Source organism: Brachycentrus maculatus, unplaced genomic scaffold (genome assembly GCF_059751285.1).
Source record: "Brachycentrus maculatus isolate JH-2025_06_01 unplaced genomic scaffold, ASM5975128v1 h1tg000968l, whole genome shotgun sequence".
NCBI classification, from domain to species: domain Eukaryota; kingdom Metazoa; phylum Arthropoda; class Insecta; order Trichoptera; family Brachycentridae; genus Brachycentrus; species Brachycentrus maculatus.
In genome coordinates this window covers 131,472-150,000 of record NW_028281688.1, presented here as the reverse complement: position 1 = coordinate 150,000, position 18,529 = coordinate 131,472, and the positions used below count along the sequence as shown (strand labels likewise).

The window sequence follows — 18,529 nt, the reverse complement described above, 5'->3', positions numbered from 1 at the left end:
GTGGCATTACATTAATGACATTGCTTAATATGGTAACTCCTACATTTCTAGATTATTTTCACTACGAGTCGAGCGTGCACGGAGCGCAGTTCAAATTATTGAATCAAGGCGAGACGGCCTATGCGTCTTCGTAATAAGCGCGACATACAAAAACTAGTTATGATAATCAATTGCAGCATCGGCTGTTACCAATGATATTATAATGCAGTGTTATGTTGGAATGTGAGGGGAATGTGTAAGTGAGGAAATAAATATTTGTACCGCAAATATGCAACAAAATTTGTATAGGATACAGCTCCAATGTTTATGATGTTCACGGTTAGAATGACAAGATTTAACTCAAATAATATGGTAAGATATAGACATAAATATATATATATATATATATATATATATATATATATATATATATATATATATATATATATATATATATATATATATATATATATATATATATATATAAATATATATATATGTGTGTCTGCCTTCATAATGTAATGGTCAGTACGTTCGGCTACCGTTCTGGAGATCCCGGGCTCGATTCCAAAGGGGGGTCAAATAAATTAAGTAATTTTTCACCCTTATATTTATTCAATATTTCCCCAGATTAGAATCTTAAGCGCAGGGCTGATCACGTTTCCTTAATTTATTAACCGTTAAGATAACACTGTTATTATTTTATGTAGTGCCCTATGCACCATTGGGATGCGGATAAGGGTTTGAAGAAGAAGGAGAAGTCAATTATAAGTTCTACTGCAATACAAAATAAAGCGATGAGAATAGTTCTTATGAAAAATAAATATAGCAATGTAAAAAAAATGAGAGATGAACTAAAATGGTTATCTGTAAGAAGAAGACTTAAATTTAATATGTTGATATTTATACATAAATTTTTTCACGATAAATTACCAAAATATTTTAAGGATAAAGTTGTCTTAAACAAAAATTGTCATGAATATGCTACTAGACAAAAGAATAAAATAAGACTACCATTATTGAAAAGAGCTGAGTCGCAAAATTGCTTGATGTATAAGGGTTTAAAAATGTATGATGAGATGCCTGAATGTATGAAGAATGAAAAGTGTCTGAAAGAATTTAAAAATAAATGTCTAAGTTACTGTAAGGAAATGTAAATATATAAAGATGATGTAAATGTATTTAATAGTTTATATTAGTTTTAATATAAGCTAACTTAAGAAATAAATAAAAAAATAAAAATAATAAATACGAGACCACAGGCCGGTATCTAAAGCTTAACAATAATTACATTACCATCCTTAAAATTTCTATTATAATATGTTTAAAAAAAATAATGTTACAACTTATCAGAGTTGGCCCTACCCGCGGAGGCGGGCGAATCGCAGAGTGAATTGCAATTTTGACTGACCTCTTCCCGTGCAGTTTAATGTGAGCTGTCTGGCATGAAGCGACAAGATCGGCCAAGTGCATTGCCTTATACATAACATCGTGTACCGCCCAACAACACCATGTCCATGTAGATCAGCGTTTCCCAACGGGAATGGAAGGTCTGTTGATGTCAACAGTCAGCCTTCTCCTGAGGAGTTTTACGTGGTTTCCTCCCAGCAATGGGCAAACGCTTAGAAGTTCCTGATAAGCCCACACTAGATTATCCCTCCTGTTCTCAACACAGATTCAAATCAAATATCTTTGTTTATTCAGAAGAAACAAAAAACCACTTAATGATCTACAAACCTTGTATATAATAAGCAAGGTAAATAATAAACGCAATTCTCATCTAAGAAAAAGTGTTTTCTATAAATTATAAATAAAAAGGTTTTATTTGAATCTGTGTTGGGAATAGGATGGATATAGTGGTTATTAGTTTCAGCCTTGTTCATAATAAGCAAGCTGAATATGCATTAATGCAATTCCCATCTAAAAAAAAGTAAATACTGTTAATGTGCATTTTTAAATTGAAAAAAATATTTTTTTCAGGTTTTTTATAGGTTAATAAAAATTTGACAGGGGATGGAGATTTTTGAATCGTTGATATGGGGCATGGTACAAATAAGGTTGGGAAACACTGATGTAGTTGTGGACATGCAGCGTGTAGAAACTCATGTGCCGTGCGCCGTGCGAGTAACGGTCACTATGAGAACCGCGTGTTTTATTCTTGCTAACCGTGTATGGTGCCTTTTATGTCTTCATAATGATTGCCCTGATTGGAATATAGCACATGCTATCATGGATTTTTATTAGAATAAAACAGCTTTAAAAAAACATTGATTTACCCACCAACCACCCATTCCTGTAAAAGAGTGGGAATCTCATTTTTTCAAGATACTTTAATTTTTTTTTAACTGTCTAAGAAAATTCTCCTTGTATATTATGCACAAGGATTTATAGCATATTCAGTTAATATAACTTGAAAATGGTGGTGAATATGTGTAGTAAATATTATAATAAATGAATAATTTTGATCTCTAAAAATAAATACAAAATATACAATGAATTCAATATCTTATATCTATCAAAATTTGTCACACGGTTCATTTATTTGTCTTATTATATTTTCTACATGAGATACCACTAAATCTGATAGATCTTTATACCCTATCACCTTATAATTTTTTGTCAACTGCAAACCTTCTTTTGCATATTGTGTTTTTTTTTTCTTTCTAGATCATGCTCGAGGAACATTTATGTTGAACTCATTTATAAAACTGAAGATTTTAATCAAATTACAGCTTATGGTGTTTTCCCAGGAAGGGCTCGATATGAACACGTACAAACGTAGCAACTCGAATTTTTTTTGCCTAATAATGAATTTGTTTTAAATTTCATTATAAAATTTTATTACAAATAATAAATTCGAGATCTTGCGTCGGTATATCATGTTAATCTCATCCTTTTGTGTTTTCTGTCAACGATTATCGTGATAAATGACATGTTTTATGTGAAAATTAGTAGATAGATCATCTTTGGTTTATAAAACTCAAATTAGGCATAATTTACCATAATTTTTCATTCATTCAAACCTTAACCCTTTCTTCAAAAATAATATTTTAACTTTAAAAATTTACTTTTTCTCCTAATAGTAAATAAATATTTTATTTACAACATTCTAAGTGTGTCCAAATACTTGTTCACAAAATCTGGATTATCTCCAATTACAGGAGTTATTTCATATTATTTTTTGACATCTCATCAAAGATGAAGAAGAATATGAAAGTCTGGGTATTTACAGGGCTTTCACGTGTGTAAAATGATCACTTAAACCAGCCTATGACGGTCGTCAGCCCTGTAAATGCCCAGACTTCCATATTCTTCTTCATCTTTGATGAGATGTCAAAAAGTAATATAAATATTTTATTGTTTATTATTGAATTTCTTTGATCTAAGATCAGGGATAAATGAATGATACTCACACTGGAGGCAAGTGGTGTCGTTATATGCAGCGTAGTAGGGCAAGCAGGTACACTTTCCGTTTTGGCAATGTCCACCCGCCACCCCCGAGCAGCTCCCCCCCACTCCGCAGGGTCCCCCGAGTCGCCCGCTCTCCTCCTGTGTAATAATAGAGCCCACGTCAAACAATCGTATCGGTGAAAAACACGCGGAAAACCCGCCAAAATTAATTCAAAATGGCGGCCGCTTGGAGGGAAATTGAAACGTCACAATGAGATATAAACATAAATTTATATTACATGAAATTATTACGATGCTAATATTATTACAATGTATCCTATAAAATTACCATATTAAAGCCCTTTTAATAATCGTGGGTTAAAACACCTGTAATAAAATATAACATTTCTCTTCCATTATCCGCATTTAACATTCAAACTTTGTTATTAATTAATATCTAATTTATTCTTTATTATACCTATCTTTCAAAGTACAGATATTATTTGCTTTGTTAAATAGCAATAATAAATTGTCACTTTGTAACGGTAAACAACAAAAATTATGTAACTCGTATTTGAATAATTTTACTAAAAATTACACGAAAACACCATATTTCATAGGATTATTATTATTTTAGTATTATATAATGACAAGGCATGAAACCAGTTCTGTATTGCTTTTTTCTCCATAAATTAACTGCTCTTTTAATATTTGTATGTAACTTCACACTCACAAATTCGTCTTAGTAATAAAATCAATTTATATATACTTTATAACTGGTTTATAATCTTTGACAGGTACTCACCTCTAACGCGAGTAATCTCGATTTTTTTGTGCAAATCCGTACATTGCTCACCTTTTTTTTTTACATTTAATATGATTTTTAATTTAGTTTTATGCATAGAGTTAATATAAAAATCGGTAATAAAATATTTCGTTGTTTTTTAATACGCATTAAAAAATTATACATCATCTCATTTTTTTTCTAGAGAAATGTTTGTGTTTTTATTATTTATAAAAATATTTCAATTTTCATCATTAACCGTCTCATTATTAAATATATGTATCAAATTGTTGTAGAGTGGGTTCGAACCCAGAAACTCGCACTCCGCGACACGGGACCACAACCCGACACTTTCGTAAATGATGTTTGTAGTATAATGGATTCAGAGCGGATGATAAATCAGAGATGCGATCGGAAATACCGCTTAGGTACGGAAGTGTTAACGAAACATGGCATAATAGCTCGAAATGGCATGGCAAAGACATGGCATGAAAAATAAGATTTTTGACACTTGATTGCAATTATTTTTATTATATGTAAATAGCCATAAAAATCTATCTCACTAAATAAGGAAAAAACAATAACGCAATACATTTGTAAAATTCTTGATTTAATATACATATTTTTGCAAAAAATATATTACTTACTATAATAACTTTGCTTGTGCATTAAAATTATTATGTGAATTTCACTTCGTGGTAATTTCCCCATTGACCTTCCGGTTAAAAAGGTATTCACTTCGGGTCAACAAAAAAGCCTTTCGGGTCAATAATGCTTTTTTATTTTGGCTGTTAAAGCTTTCAACGAACAAATTTTGAATCGCAACACGTTTAAACCGACGAAATCCGGACGCGTGATGCTTGTCAGACGAGTAACTGAATTAGTTACAGTACATGTGCCTATCCGATAGGAATTTACAGAATATTAATTACATTTACGCTTATGAGTTAAATTTGCGGTCAATCAAAATTTGATTTAAAATCAATCTCTCGTCCGACGCCTTAAATTAGATAATTTGATACGTAATAATTATGAGTATTAGATGAGAAGATTAAGTGCTTACATCAAATACGATAGAAGATTACTCAACACCACATTCATTTTATCATGTGCATCCTCTAGTTCGTGGGAACCTAACTATTTAGATTTTTTTCAGGTAAAATTGATTAGATTACGGAATTTTGCACGTTAGTTGTGAAGACGTCAAAAGTTAAAAACGTTTTCTAATTAAATACAGTTGTTTTTTTAACCTTAATCCTATCCCATCATCATCGGTTATTCAAAACCACTATTTTAGGAATAACGTTATATCTTTTAATCTAAATGTTACAAGTGTATATTCTAATTGAGTTTTCCATTATTTTTCTTACTTCACTCTTTTTTTCCTTTTTTATGCACGTTCTAATATTTTAATCTATCTTAAAAGCGTTTGCCACCACAATCAGGTTGGAAACCTCTGCCTAACTTCTTGCATTGAATCAATACCAATTTAGTAATTGTATTGCTAGATTCAACATGTTTTGTAAACACCTCATTCAAATTTTGACTATTTTTATTACTTAAATACGGTTTTCTTTGTTTAAAATTTCATTACACGGATATATATGATGTCACACGATATGAACTTGACAAAATATTTGTTGATTATTATTAAAGATATTCACAACAAGTAATAAGTACTATATTTTTAGAATTTACTGTAAGCCATGTGTTGCCGATATTTTTTTGAGCTTAGCTCAAAATCTGAATTGATCCAATCATCCCAGATAATGGAAATTACATTGAGCTTTCAGAGTCACTATAAAACTTTATCAAAATTTGATTTACCATGACAATACCTGTTTAAATGAGGAATAAAACTCCAAATTGAGTTTTTTGCAAAGTAAAAATTGTCTTGTTCAAATTGATATGCTGCTATGTATAGAATAAAATCAAAAAGTTTAATTTAAAGCGCAACTCTCGTAAGTTGTAGAAAGAAAGTTTATATTTCTATAAATTGTAATATAAATCAACTATTCTTTTTAACATTTTCGAAATTAAAATAGAAACTTAATTTCATTAATCTCTTTTGTTGTATAACTTTTTAGACCACTAAACGGGATAATTTCTCGTCTAAGTATACGATGGTTCATGCAGCTTGAATTATCATCTCGTCCGTGAGTAATCAATTTCGGAGTAGAAGAAAGTACGAGTGACTGAATAATTGATTATCTATAGAGTTTGATTTGTCGCTTGGTAAGCGAAATGTTTTTGTTTAGCATTCAGTATTCAGGTCTCGGGGTTTTCGCGCTTGCAGCTGACTGCTCTATTGAAATGACTAGCGATTCGAAATTATCAATTCACAAAAAAGTGGCCACTAAGATTGAGGCATTGTTCAATATTAAGGAAGGACTTCTTAATTTTTTACCAAAATAATAAACTGCAAAGATAAAATTGTCAATCAACATTTAAAAAAAAACAACAATCAATATAAATACATACAACAAAAATTGATGTGTTCGTTTGTTCAACGTTATTGGCCGATTGATTTAAAATTTTGACTCAATATTTCATTCAAATATGTGTATTTAAAGCGTGTTGCAGATAAAAATTATTAAAGAAAGGTTTCATTTAATAATTTTAAAAAAAGCTTGAATATAATAGCGTATACTCAATACTTATTATTGCTCATAGCGCACAGAGTGCTTCTTGACTTCTGCTGTCACTTTCAATGTTTTTATACTATTTTTGTTGCATACATGTTTTTTTTGTGTTATCCTTGATTCATTAAATATATTTATATATATATATATATATATATATATATATATATATATATATATATATATATATATATATATATATATATATATATATATATATATATATTTCGTTAAATAAATCCATACAAAATATTGGCATTGCGATCGCATTGAACATTTTAATTTGGAGATAAAAATAAACATATAAATAAATCATTGATTTTCATTCGTGTAGCATACAACTTTGGTAGGAAGTTAAATATATAATTTATTCCACTGTCAGCGTCCTGTGTCCGTTTGTCTGGAGTTTCGGGACTGATTCCCGATTTGGTAAATGTTTCAACAAAATTCTCGTATATTTATACTCGTTTACGTCGACTGGAGTAGCGGTATTTTATTTATTAAAAATATAATGCCGCTGCATTGAATCGATGTTGTTCTTTTAGCATTAGTATATGCAGACAATAAAAAAGGAAATAATTGATTTTTAATGGGAAATGCCTTCTTAGACGACAGCAGGTTATCTTAGGAACAAAGATTTGAAGAATCTCTACCGAGCAATTAATTTTATAAAGATTCACCAAACAGTGGGAACATCATGTCCCCAGTTGATAAACTGGAACAATACAAATCTGATTCGTTATTTCCCGCGCTCAAAACCTGAATAGATCACTCGGCACAATAACAAAAAAGGGCGATGTTATTATATTACGCTTCTTCACCGATGGGGAAATGAATGTTACCTTTATCGGAAGTGGTTCCATAATTTCACGGGCTTAATTTCGTAATGAACATAATTGCATCATTATGGGTCTCAAGAAACTGCACACAATGCTCTTAATTATTACGGCTCTAGAACCTGAATATCTCAACTCGTAATCATAGTGTGAATCCACGGGAGAACTACCCGTAGTGTAACGTGTAACACATGGTAATAATCGTAACACGATAAGTGGTAAAAACGTAATAACACTTCTTTCAGTTCCCATTATAAAATATAATTCTATATTACTTCGTTACCTACTAAAATTGAAGTTTTTAAGGCCGCATATGTATTTTTGTTTAAAGTATTTTGATTTAAAACACGCAACCAATATGCGGTATATATCCACTAAGTTGAGGAATCCCCTTTTTTATTCTAACCATTATCCATACCCTATAGTGCATAAAATACTGCATCATTTATATGCCGTGTTATCTTTATAAGGAAAGGTGATCAACCCTTCGCTTCAGGTGTCCAGTACAGTAATCGAAAAATCTCATAGTGAAAAATCACAATGTTTATTTTGACATCCCTGGGAATCGAAACCGGGACCTCTAGCACGGTAGCCTAACGCGCAGACCACTACAACACGGAGGCGGAAAAAAACTTTTTATGCATATTTTTATTTATTTTCTAATCATATAATTATAATAAACATACTTACTACACTACAGAGGCAGACACATTATTGAACACGTGTATACCAAAATATGTTATGTGTATTATCTCTTACGAACACATCTTACAAACATCATATTAAATTAAGTTGCAATACTAAAAGAACGGTTTAACCAAAAAACGGTTAAAAAATAGAAGCAGAGGAAGACCGAGGAAAACTTGGCACAATCAGGTAGTCAAATACTTGAAAGCGGCCGGGTCAGGAGTCATAATAATCGTCGGGTGTGTATGAGGAGATGCATGAATGTAGAAGAGGCGAAGAATGTTTGCAAAGACAGAATGGTGTGGCGTTCGATTCTCTCTGCCTACCCCTGCGGGGAAGTGGCGTGTTGGTTAGTAAGTTAGTTAGTTACTAAAATCTTCTTTATATCCAGCATTTGTTTAATTATTATTGATGTATAGTTAAGGGAAAACTTTTGAAAACAGATTAAAATAGAATCGTACTTAGGTTTAGGATAAAGAGAGATAAATTAACGATAGGGTGAATTTCAAACCATATAACGGTAGATGATTACCAAATAATATTATACTCCCGTACACGCTAACCAAACTGGGAAAGCGAGAAGGATGAAAGCAGCCTGATACCTTGTTTCCACTTAAAGCGCATATGCTGTGACGAGTGCTTAGATACAATTAGCTGACAAGATAAATAGAAAATGCATGTTTCAATCGCGTGTTAATTGATGATGATAAGTGGAAAAAATATATGATTTGAAAACCCCTAGGGAAATTTTGGAAAAGATGATTCGAAAGAAGAACATGTACATACATGCATTCTGTATTCAATTATTATGATCCCTAGTTAGCGTGACGTGATGGTGCTTTCCACTAGTTGATATTATCTGAAAAGCTCAATCAGCGAGTGTATGTAGTTATCAACGAATTCATCATGTTTGGCGATTTCTCTACCAGGATGTATATGGTGTATTCTACTTAGGTATACTTAATATAAATAAATTAAAAATATTGCTCGCACGACAAAATACATATGTATAAAACAAACTATTTTTTTTAAATAAAAAAAATCGTATTTTGGTTTTCAAATTACGTAAAAGTACCTAAATATAATTGCAAACAACAAAAACTAGGTATAATAAATTACAATTATCTCAATTAAAAAAAATGAGAAGATACAAAATATTGAAAAAATACAACAGTACATAAATATTTTGAAAATAAAAGGTTTAAATAAATATATTTGTATATATATATATATATATATATATATATATATATATATATATATATATATATATATATATATATATATATATATATATATGTATATATATATGTATGTATCTGCATTTGACATACATATATATATATATATATATATATATATATATATATATATATATATATATATATATACATATATATATATATATATATATATATATATATTGCATCTTATAAACGCAGTATTATCTTGGTCATTAACACATGAAGGAAAGATGATCAGTCCACCGCTTCAGGTACCAGTCAAGGGTAATATTTAATAAATATTACAGTAAAAAAATCACTTATATTTATTTGACCCCCCCTGGGAATCGAGCTTAGGACTACCAGTACGGTAGCCGAGCATGCTGACAATTACACTACAGAGGCGGACAGAATCAAAATTAGATAAAAATATTTGGCACGGGTAATTTTTAAAATATTGTGATCATTGATTGTATTAATATCCGGGATGATTTTTTATTCTGTAATTAAGTTCCGCTATCGCAGAAATATTTGACATAATTTGCAAAGCAGTGTATCGCCGCGACGTGCAGCAATCCAGTTATATTAATATGTAGACAACATTGAACCAGATTGAAGAAACTGCTATGATAATTATGGTAAGAGAGGAATATGATGGAAACAGTAAAGTCGCTGGAAGAATCCGTTATTGTCATCAAAATTGATAAATTATTCAATCAACTACCAAACTACAAAATTTAAAGTTCAAGTATGTACGTTATTGGGAGGGGAAGGGGGTTCTACTAAGTACTACTAAGACTGAATGTCAGTGCAAAGAAATATATTTGCAAGTCGTAACGTTAAAAAATGATCGTTCGACATATTTCAATATGTTGATCAATTCAAGATTATATGAATGGACCGGTAAAGGTGGAAGACTTTGGGGGAGACGAGGGTAGAAAAACATTGGTTAAATTTATTGAATAAACCTCTAAAAACGGACTATATATTGAGATGATCATGAAATAATATTTTTAAAAATCCATTTTTTTAAATGTAATTTTATTTAAATTGTATTTATTATTAGCAGGTTAAATTTATTAGTATGTTTGTCTATCGTTTTGTTTATTTAAAAATATGTATAATTGTTTTATCATGTACCTTAAAAAATTACAATAACGAATTGTAATTGTATTATAGTTGTGTACATATTAAACACCAGAGTGTTTCTACTTGGCACAGGCTTTGCCTCCTAAATAGCCCAAATACTAAATATTAATTTACTATGAAATTAATAACTAAATATGTAATATCAAGTAAATATTAGTATGTGCTTGTTTACTTTAAAAATAAAAGTAAATAAATAATGTAAAAAAATTGTCGAACTGTGATAATTTTTTAATAACAAAAAATAAAGTAGATTTTATGGAAAGATTATTAATTCATACATTAATGCTTAAATATAAGGTACTGCTTTCATGAAAAAAGTATTTAGAGCAATTCATCAATTCAAGTCATTATTCAACTCCATTGAAGTGTTGCAATTTGATTTGATTTCTTATATCTCACTTTCGATAACGAGGCGATTCTCTTTTTCATGCGCATAACACGCAAAACGATTAAAATAGTAATAGCACTTAATCAAATGTAAAAGAAATGGAATCGCCAAAAACATTTGTAGTGGATTTAAAACAAAAATTAGGCTATTCTCAATGATGCTGGTAGTATTATTTTTCACGTTGTTTTTCAGGTTAATCGATTATTTAGGCCTCGTATATATGGTATTAACTTGGATCGTGTGAAATTTTATACGGTACTTAGACTAGAATACACTAAGAAGAAACTAACAATAACTTCATAGTCATCATGAGCTCATTGTTTCGAAAATTGTGTACTTTTATGTGTCTACCTATATTCTTATAAAAGAAAGGCATTTGATGCATTCGGAAAATTATTCACATATATTTTATTTTCACACGGATTTAAGGCATTATGTCAAATATAACCGTACCAATTGATTGAATAATAAAAAACAATTAATATTTTATTTTAAAAAAGTATGTATAAATATATATTCCAGTTCGTTACATGTAAAAAAAAACATTAACGTGTTTTTATCAAAGAATAAATTTATAAAATTCAAAGCAAAATTCAGGTAATACCAATACACGTATTACTTAACATTGCTCGTAGCGGATAGCGTGCTTCTTGACACTGCTGTCACTTAGCGTTTTCAATGTCATCGATTAAATTATTATTTTTTTATAGATATTGAAATATTTTCATTTATTCAGCAGCATCATGAAATTATTCATATTAGAACTGTGTGCTATCTATTTTCGTTATTTTCCATTTAACCAGACTAATCCACAGCAACGCGTGGCCGGGTACGGCTGCTATATAATATACTGTAAGTACATACTATTATACATACATTATAACGTGCACATACACTGGGCTTAATAACTATTAATTCGGAGGTTTCGAGAGCAAAGAATGTTATGTGTACAAACGAAGGAAGGGTATTATTAAAATAGGTAGGTAGCAATAAAACTTGCATACCCTGCTCAAACGATTCTTCTTATTGCGTTTGCGTAATAAATAATAATAAAATGAAATTGTTTAGTCTGACGTGTAATTACTAGTTTCGTTCTGTGCGTGGAGCGTGGGTAAAGAGAGAAATTCAGAAAATGGGTTTTCCTCAGCCCCCAGTCATTACTAAATGGAGGGTTGTTGTTAAACGTCACTGCTAACTGCCGCTGCTGTAAAATTATCCTTGCTTTAATACGCGTCTTTGCACTTAATCGCTTTTTGTATTTTTTACACTCAGCATTTTACTAACACGAATAGAAGTACGTATGCAAAGGAATGCAATTACATTCAACGTATTCTTCTAACCCTTATCCAAACCTAATGGTGCACAGGGCATTGCATCGTATTGAGGCAGTATTTTCTTGATTGCATTAAGTCTTATTAATCCTATGAGTTTAGATACCATTTTAGGGTTATTTATATTAAATAAATATAAGAAGGAAAAATCAAATTATATTTATTTTGTCCCCTTCCCCTGGGAATCGAACCCGAGGAATGATAGCTAAAGGTTCTAACCATTCAACTACATACATTTATTTACTAAGAAGTAACCGTAAAATAAATCAGAAAATGTGATTGTAATTAGAATTAAGTTTAGTTGTATGTAGAATGAGATTATACGGCATTACATTCAAAGTTTTTAAATCGTATTATTTTATGATTATTTAACGTCATCATTAAAAAGGGGTAATTCATTTATCATCTATGGATTGAGAGCATTATTATGTCATTAAAACTATAAAAGAGAGATAATCAAATACGTATTATTGATTCTGCTTCATGACCAATTTAGTTTTTTTTAATGTAATTGTAGTAGTCGTGAGATATTACATAAAAAAAATAAAACAATTTCAGGGATCAAGATCAGGGTTTTTAAATTTCCGTGATGATGAAGTGCTACCTGTTTGCTTTATATCTGTGTGTACATTTATTGTTGTAGCTTTGATATTCATAAAAAAATATGCATTAGTGGTTGGCTATAGGTTATTGCTCCTTAACTCCTGATCTATTAAATATAAAATTCAATAAATGTACAAAGAATTTTCGTAATAAAAATGACTTTTCTCAAAATCGTTTTATTTTGCTTTGATTGAAACGTTACTTAAACTAGGGATTAATTGAAGAAAGTATATTAAATTCAAAATGCGTTTATTAATTAATACCGACAAACCTGATATTTTTTCCTTACTATTGCTTTAAAAATGTCATGAAAATACATACATGTAAGTATTTGATTTAATCAATTTAATAGCCAATCAACGTTATAAATTTGTTATTTTGATTAAGTTTTTATAACGTTACTAAAATTGATCATAGTAAAATATGTTAAAATAAAAGTTTAATGCATGTCATCTATGCGTCAATTTACTTGTACAAAAAGCTCACTTGATCAAGCACGGAATAGATACGTAAAATCTTATTTTAAAACGTATTTTCATAAATTCTGAATTCCCCATATCATGAATTCTGTATAAGAATATTATATTTTTAAAATAAGATAAAAAAATTGAAAACCGTTAATTAAGTTTAATTTACGTACTACCATAATTTTTTTATTTATAATATATTCAAGTAATTGATATTGACAGTACACAGAAGAAAAATATAAGATTTCAATATCAGTCCGATAGTGAAATTGAATTTACAATGTATTTTTTATGCATTTCAAAAATACAATTTTAAAAGTATATCATAAGTAAATGTAGAGTTTATGGTAAAATTTATATCTTAAAAAAATATAACGTCTGGATAATGTGACTTATATAAATCTGAGCATATTAAATCCGAGATTGTAGAGAAATTAAGATAAAATCATTTTGCATTTGCAGTTTTTACTCAGTAAGAACTCTTAATCCAAATTTTCTGATTAATATAGATTATTATATTTAATCTTGCAAAAGTCAAATTGGACAAACTTATAGTCTATATGTTTTTTTTTTCTTATTTGTAAAATAAATCAGTAAAGATTTTCCTGGTTAGATTTTTGAACGAATCGATTTTTTGTATACCATCACTGTATCTTTTTTTCACGTACCTAAATCATTTTAGAAGAAAAGACAAATTGAATAAATATTCGAAATAATTGCTGAATATATATTTTAAAATGAATGCGAATAATATGTGGAGTTGGAATAACGCGCGGAGAATGGAATTACTGAACTGGTAGCGCGCGGGAGAGCTTTCGTCAGAATTCAGAACACAATGCACTTTGAGGTTAGGTCTATATTAAAAGCACTTTGCGGGGAGAAAGCAACCCCCTTGAGCGGTAAGTACGTACCAAACGGAGACCACCCCATTATTCCTTTATTTGTCATGTGGCCACCCCATCTCGATAACAGTATCGATTGATTTCCCCTCCAATGGCGGGGTAAGATTGCAAGTAATGGAATTAAATAATTATGCGAAAGTACATGAATAATGCACCCTAGTGAAATTCAGATACTTATTGTCATATTTGTCCACCCAACTCGTGCAAATTGAGCAACTTGCGCGACTGGATAAATACTACACAAAAACCTATGTAGTTATATGTACTCCTGGTATAAGCATGATTTAAACGATATAAAAGATTCACATATTATTTTTGCATGTATTTTTTAAAGAAATTCTTTATAAATATTTTTCATTTAATAACTATAGAGAATGTCCATTAAAAAAAGAGATACTGTTTATTTCAAGAATGCTACAACCGTTTATACGAGTATTGCAGAAAACTGTTATCAGTGACCGTGATTAACTTAAGCAAATATGTAGGCTTTCCACTTATAAACTCGTTTAATGTTCAATTTAAATAAAAGCTCTTGCTAACAGAACAACCTTTACAATTTAACCGATTTGTGATTTTTTTATTTGAATTTTAAAAACTGCGTTTTAAATTTTTAAACCAGACTATTCTCGCACACGCGAGTTATCTATTATATACAACACCAATTCATAAACGTTTAATATAAATCATTAAAAATAAATCTTTTTTAAACACGTTTTTGGGATAATATACATAATATCTTTATCTTCGGATTAAAAAAAATATAAACTAAAATTACTTTTACTTTTCATGTTTATATTTTACGAATACCATTTTAATTAAATCAAAATCAATTTGAATTTGTCATTAAAATAAAACAATATATTAAATACATTCGAGCATTGTATAAAGTTCATTTATTTACGTTACATTATAAATAAAATCATTTATTTATTTAATTCTAGCAACATTTCCTATTATGTGGTTAAGTGAAGTGCGGTTTGCGTTACGATGACAATAGCTTGTAAATCAACCCTTATAGGGCTACATACAAAATGTAAACAATGTAACTTACCGCAACCGCGTGAATGGCGGTTAGCATGAAAAGCAACCCGTACAGCCTCCACCAGCTAAAAGCCATTGCGGGAATATTTTATTTAGAAATATTTTTTCACTTAGTTATAATGTTTAGGGGTATTTCTCACGACGCGAGCTTCGTTCGAAAAAGCTGGAGCAAACTCAAATCGCGCGCGTCTCTGGGAAAGTTGGCGCGCTGACTAAACTCGCAACCCGCAACACTCCGCCAGATCAAGTGCAAGAAAGTGCCGAGGGCTCCGAGATAGAAGTGGGGAAATGTACCTACCGGGCAGAAGAAAAGGCCAGCGGAGAGATCGTTCCTTTTACTCTCTCGTTTCCGAGCCGGTGGGCGGCGCGACGTGTTTACTGTTTGGCGGTCAGTTGGTCGGCATGTCAGTTTGAACCCCCGTTAAATTGCAGGTCTCCAAAAGTTTTGCAGAGGAGCCGTGTGACGAGTCGGCGAGCTATGCCGCGGAGGAATGCTCGCTGCAGAATTATGACTGACCTATTTTTTCCCTTTCGAAGATAATTTGCAGACGATAAGGAGGGCGATTTACGGGAATGCAATTTGAGATACCCTCAATATGAATCGGTCAACACGAGGATTGACATATCATGAAATCTAATAAATCTTGCTCAGTTTATCATAATTTTATTCCTTTTTTTGATAGTAAGGCACACTTGAAATTAGCTCAACAAATAATTTTTAATATGGTAATATTTTATTTGTTTTTCTTTCTATGTGTTGCAAAATCTGATTAAAAATCGAAGCAGAATCTGGACCTGGATACATGAAAAACTGCATAGTTGGAAAACCTTATTAATTGACCATCGACGGTCTGGTCAGGTTCCATTGTATATGAAAACAAAATAAGCTATCTAAGGAAATGTTTTGGTATTTATGCTGATAAATAATCTTAGGTAACATATGAAAACTATTGTTTTAACAATTCAAGGCGACACACTTTACAAAGAAAAATATAACTAGGTACTTACGGAAATAGTACTTACTGTAAAAAGTAAGCTTGTTTTTTTATTATTTTAATTTACATGTAATTATTAATTTGGAGTAGAAATAGGAAGAGACGTTCTAAGATTATTCGATGCTGCTATCTTTGTTATAGTAAAATTATGGACTACGTATCCAACGTGATATGAATAATGAGCTAAATACCATAAGTGTCATATTTAATTTACTTACAAATCACGTAGTCTTTTCCAATTCAGCGTCCGTTATACCTACAGCATTATAAAGGTATGTTACATATCTACATACTTTATTACTGTTTCACATTAAAAAATGTTTTATATATACTGATTAAAATCAAACAATATTCGTAAGAAGATCGTATAGAAATAAGCGAAAAAACAAGATCTTATGTATTGAAGGTTTTTTTCGATCAATGGATTTTTCACCTTGATATTTTTACACACCGTAACTACTCAACTGAAAACAGTAATTTATTAATAATTGATTGAATAAAATAAATAAATAAATAAAAATAAGTAGGCGATGAATTTAATAAATAAATTCTTTTATCGTAAATTAAATTTACTATTTATATTGAAAAAAAAATGTATTTAAAAAATAATATTGATTTCGTTAAAAAAAAAAATTTTTAATCGTAATTTGCAAATTTGCATAGGGTAAGTTAGATTGACCTAGTTTCAATATAACCTTAAATTAAATGATGTCTAAGTTAATAAATGGGTTTAACCCTTATCGAACCCATGTCGAAACTCATTTGACATTGATCTCTTCCTGGTGGGTTCCACATTGGATATTTTTTTCGTCGTTGGTATTATTGAGTATTATACATGATTCTTTTTTTTATTTTTGTAGACCCTACCAGAAATCTATCCCATGATTATTAGAAGAACGAACTACGCACTACGCCACCTGAATGATAGGACGATATCATGGTCGAGTTGTGTTATCAGATGTATTGGTACGTTTTTCGATTGTCCGTTTTGCACCAAACAAAACAAGTTATTGGATTGATTTAGAATATGACTAAATACTTGACGTTTTAACAAAGAAAAACAGATGTGTTAAAAAAATCTGTTATTATAAGAATCAAAAGATAGCAATATGATACATATGTGGTATGTACGTGCTCCCACCCTTATGGCTCAAAACACTTTATACACGAGATTTATTTTGAAATTTGGACCCGGGATCTCCAGTATGGTGCCAACCGCAATAACCACTAGGTACCTACTCTATAGAGGCGGACAAAAATACTAATAACAAAAATCAACTGTCAAAGTAATATTTATTGATTGGACGAAAGTATACAGGAATTGCAGAAATGATTGAGTTAATCTAAATAAGAAAAAAAGACTCGGGTAATTTCTTCAAAATATATATCAGAAAAAATCATCGAAAACAAAATTTGTTTTTCTATAGATTAGCTCTGATATTCTATAATTCGATTTTTAAGACTGGCAAAAACGTGATATTTTGATACAAATATCGATTGTAACATATTCTACGTACATGTAAAAGTATTGGATTATCATTTTGTTTAAAATAATCAGAAAAAAATTAAAAATTCTCTTTTTTCTTCTCATTTAACGTGAGCCGATTATATCCTTCGCTGATAGGTTCACTAAGATGAATGGGTACACGCATTGATATCACAATTTATCTGTATTCCGACATTTGAAATTTAGAAATCAAAATCCATATTTCTTTACAGATTTTAAACCAGAGTAGTTCCAATTATTTTGTTTATATTTTAAATGAATTATTATTATTAAATATTTAAATATTAGATAGGTAGTTTCAAAATATTTTCAGGAAAAAATCTCCTAGGAAATCTAATGGTAAACGACGAGCTATGCTGATTGCCTGATACCTAACGACAGGAGTCATACTAAGGACCTGGGGAAAGTCATTGGATTCGCACCAGATTATTATTGTAACTAATATTTTTGTAATATTGTAAATTATATCCAAAGACATATAATGTTTTCTTTAAATTATAAAAATATATTCAGTATGCATGGTTTAAAAAACTGAAGTATTTACTAAATGGATACCTTTTATTAATCAAGTCGAATTAACAACATTTCAAAAATTTAATTAAGAC

General features: G+C 30.1%; 1 protein-coding gene across 1 annotated transcript in view; it reads right to left on the bottom strand.

Annotated features, from left to right (window-relative positions):
• LOC148299752 (uncharacterized) overlaps positions 1-15,636 on the bottom strand; it is a 40,100-nt gene extending 24,464 nt beyond the window's left edge. Inside the window, exons 1-2 of the mRNA XM_088275739.1 lie at positions 15,433-15,636; positions 3,393-3,528 (exon numbers count right to left, since the gene is read on the bottom strand). Coding sequence (XP_088131865.1) covers positions 3,393-3,528; positions 15,433-15,498 — 202 coding nt within the window. The 5' untranslated portion in view covers positions 15,499-15,636. The remainder of the gene's footprint in view (positions 1-3,392; positions 3,529-15,432) is intronic.
• Positions 15,637-18,529: the final 2,893 nt, after the last annotated feature.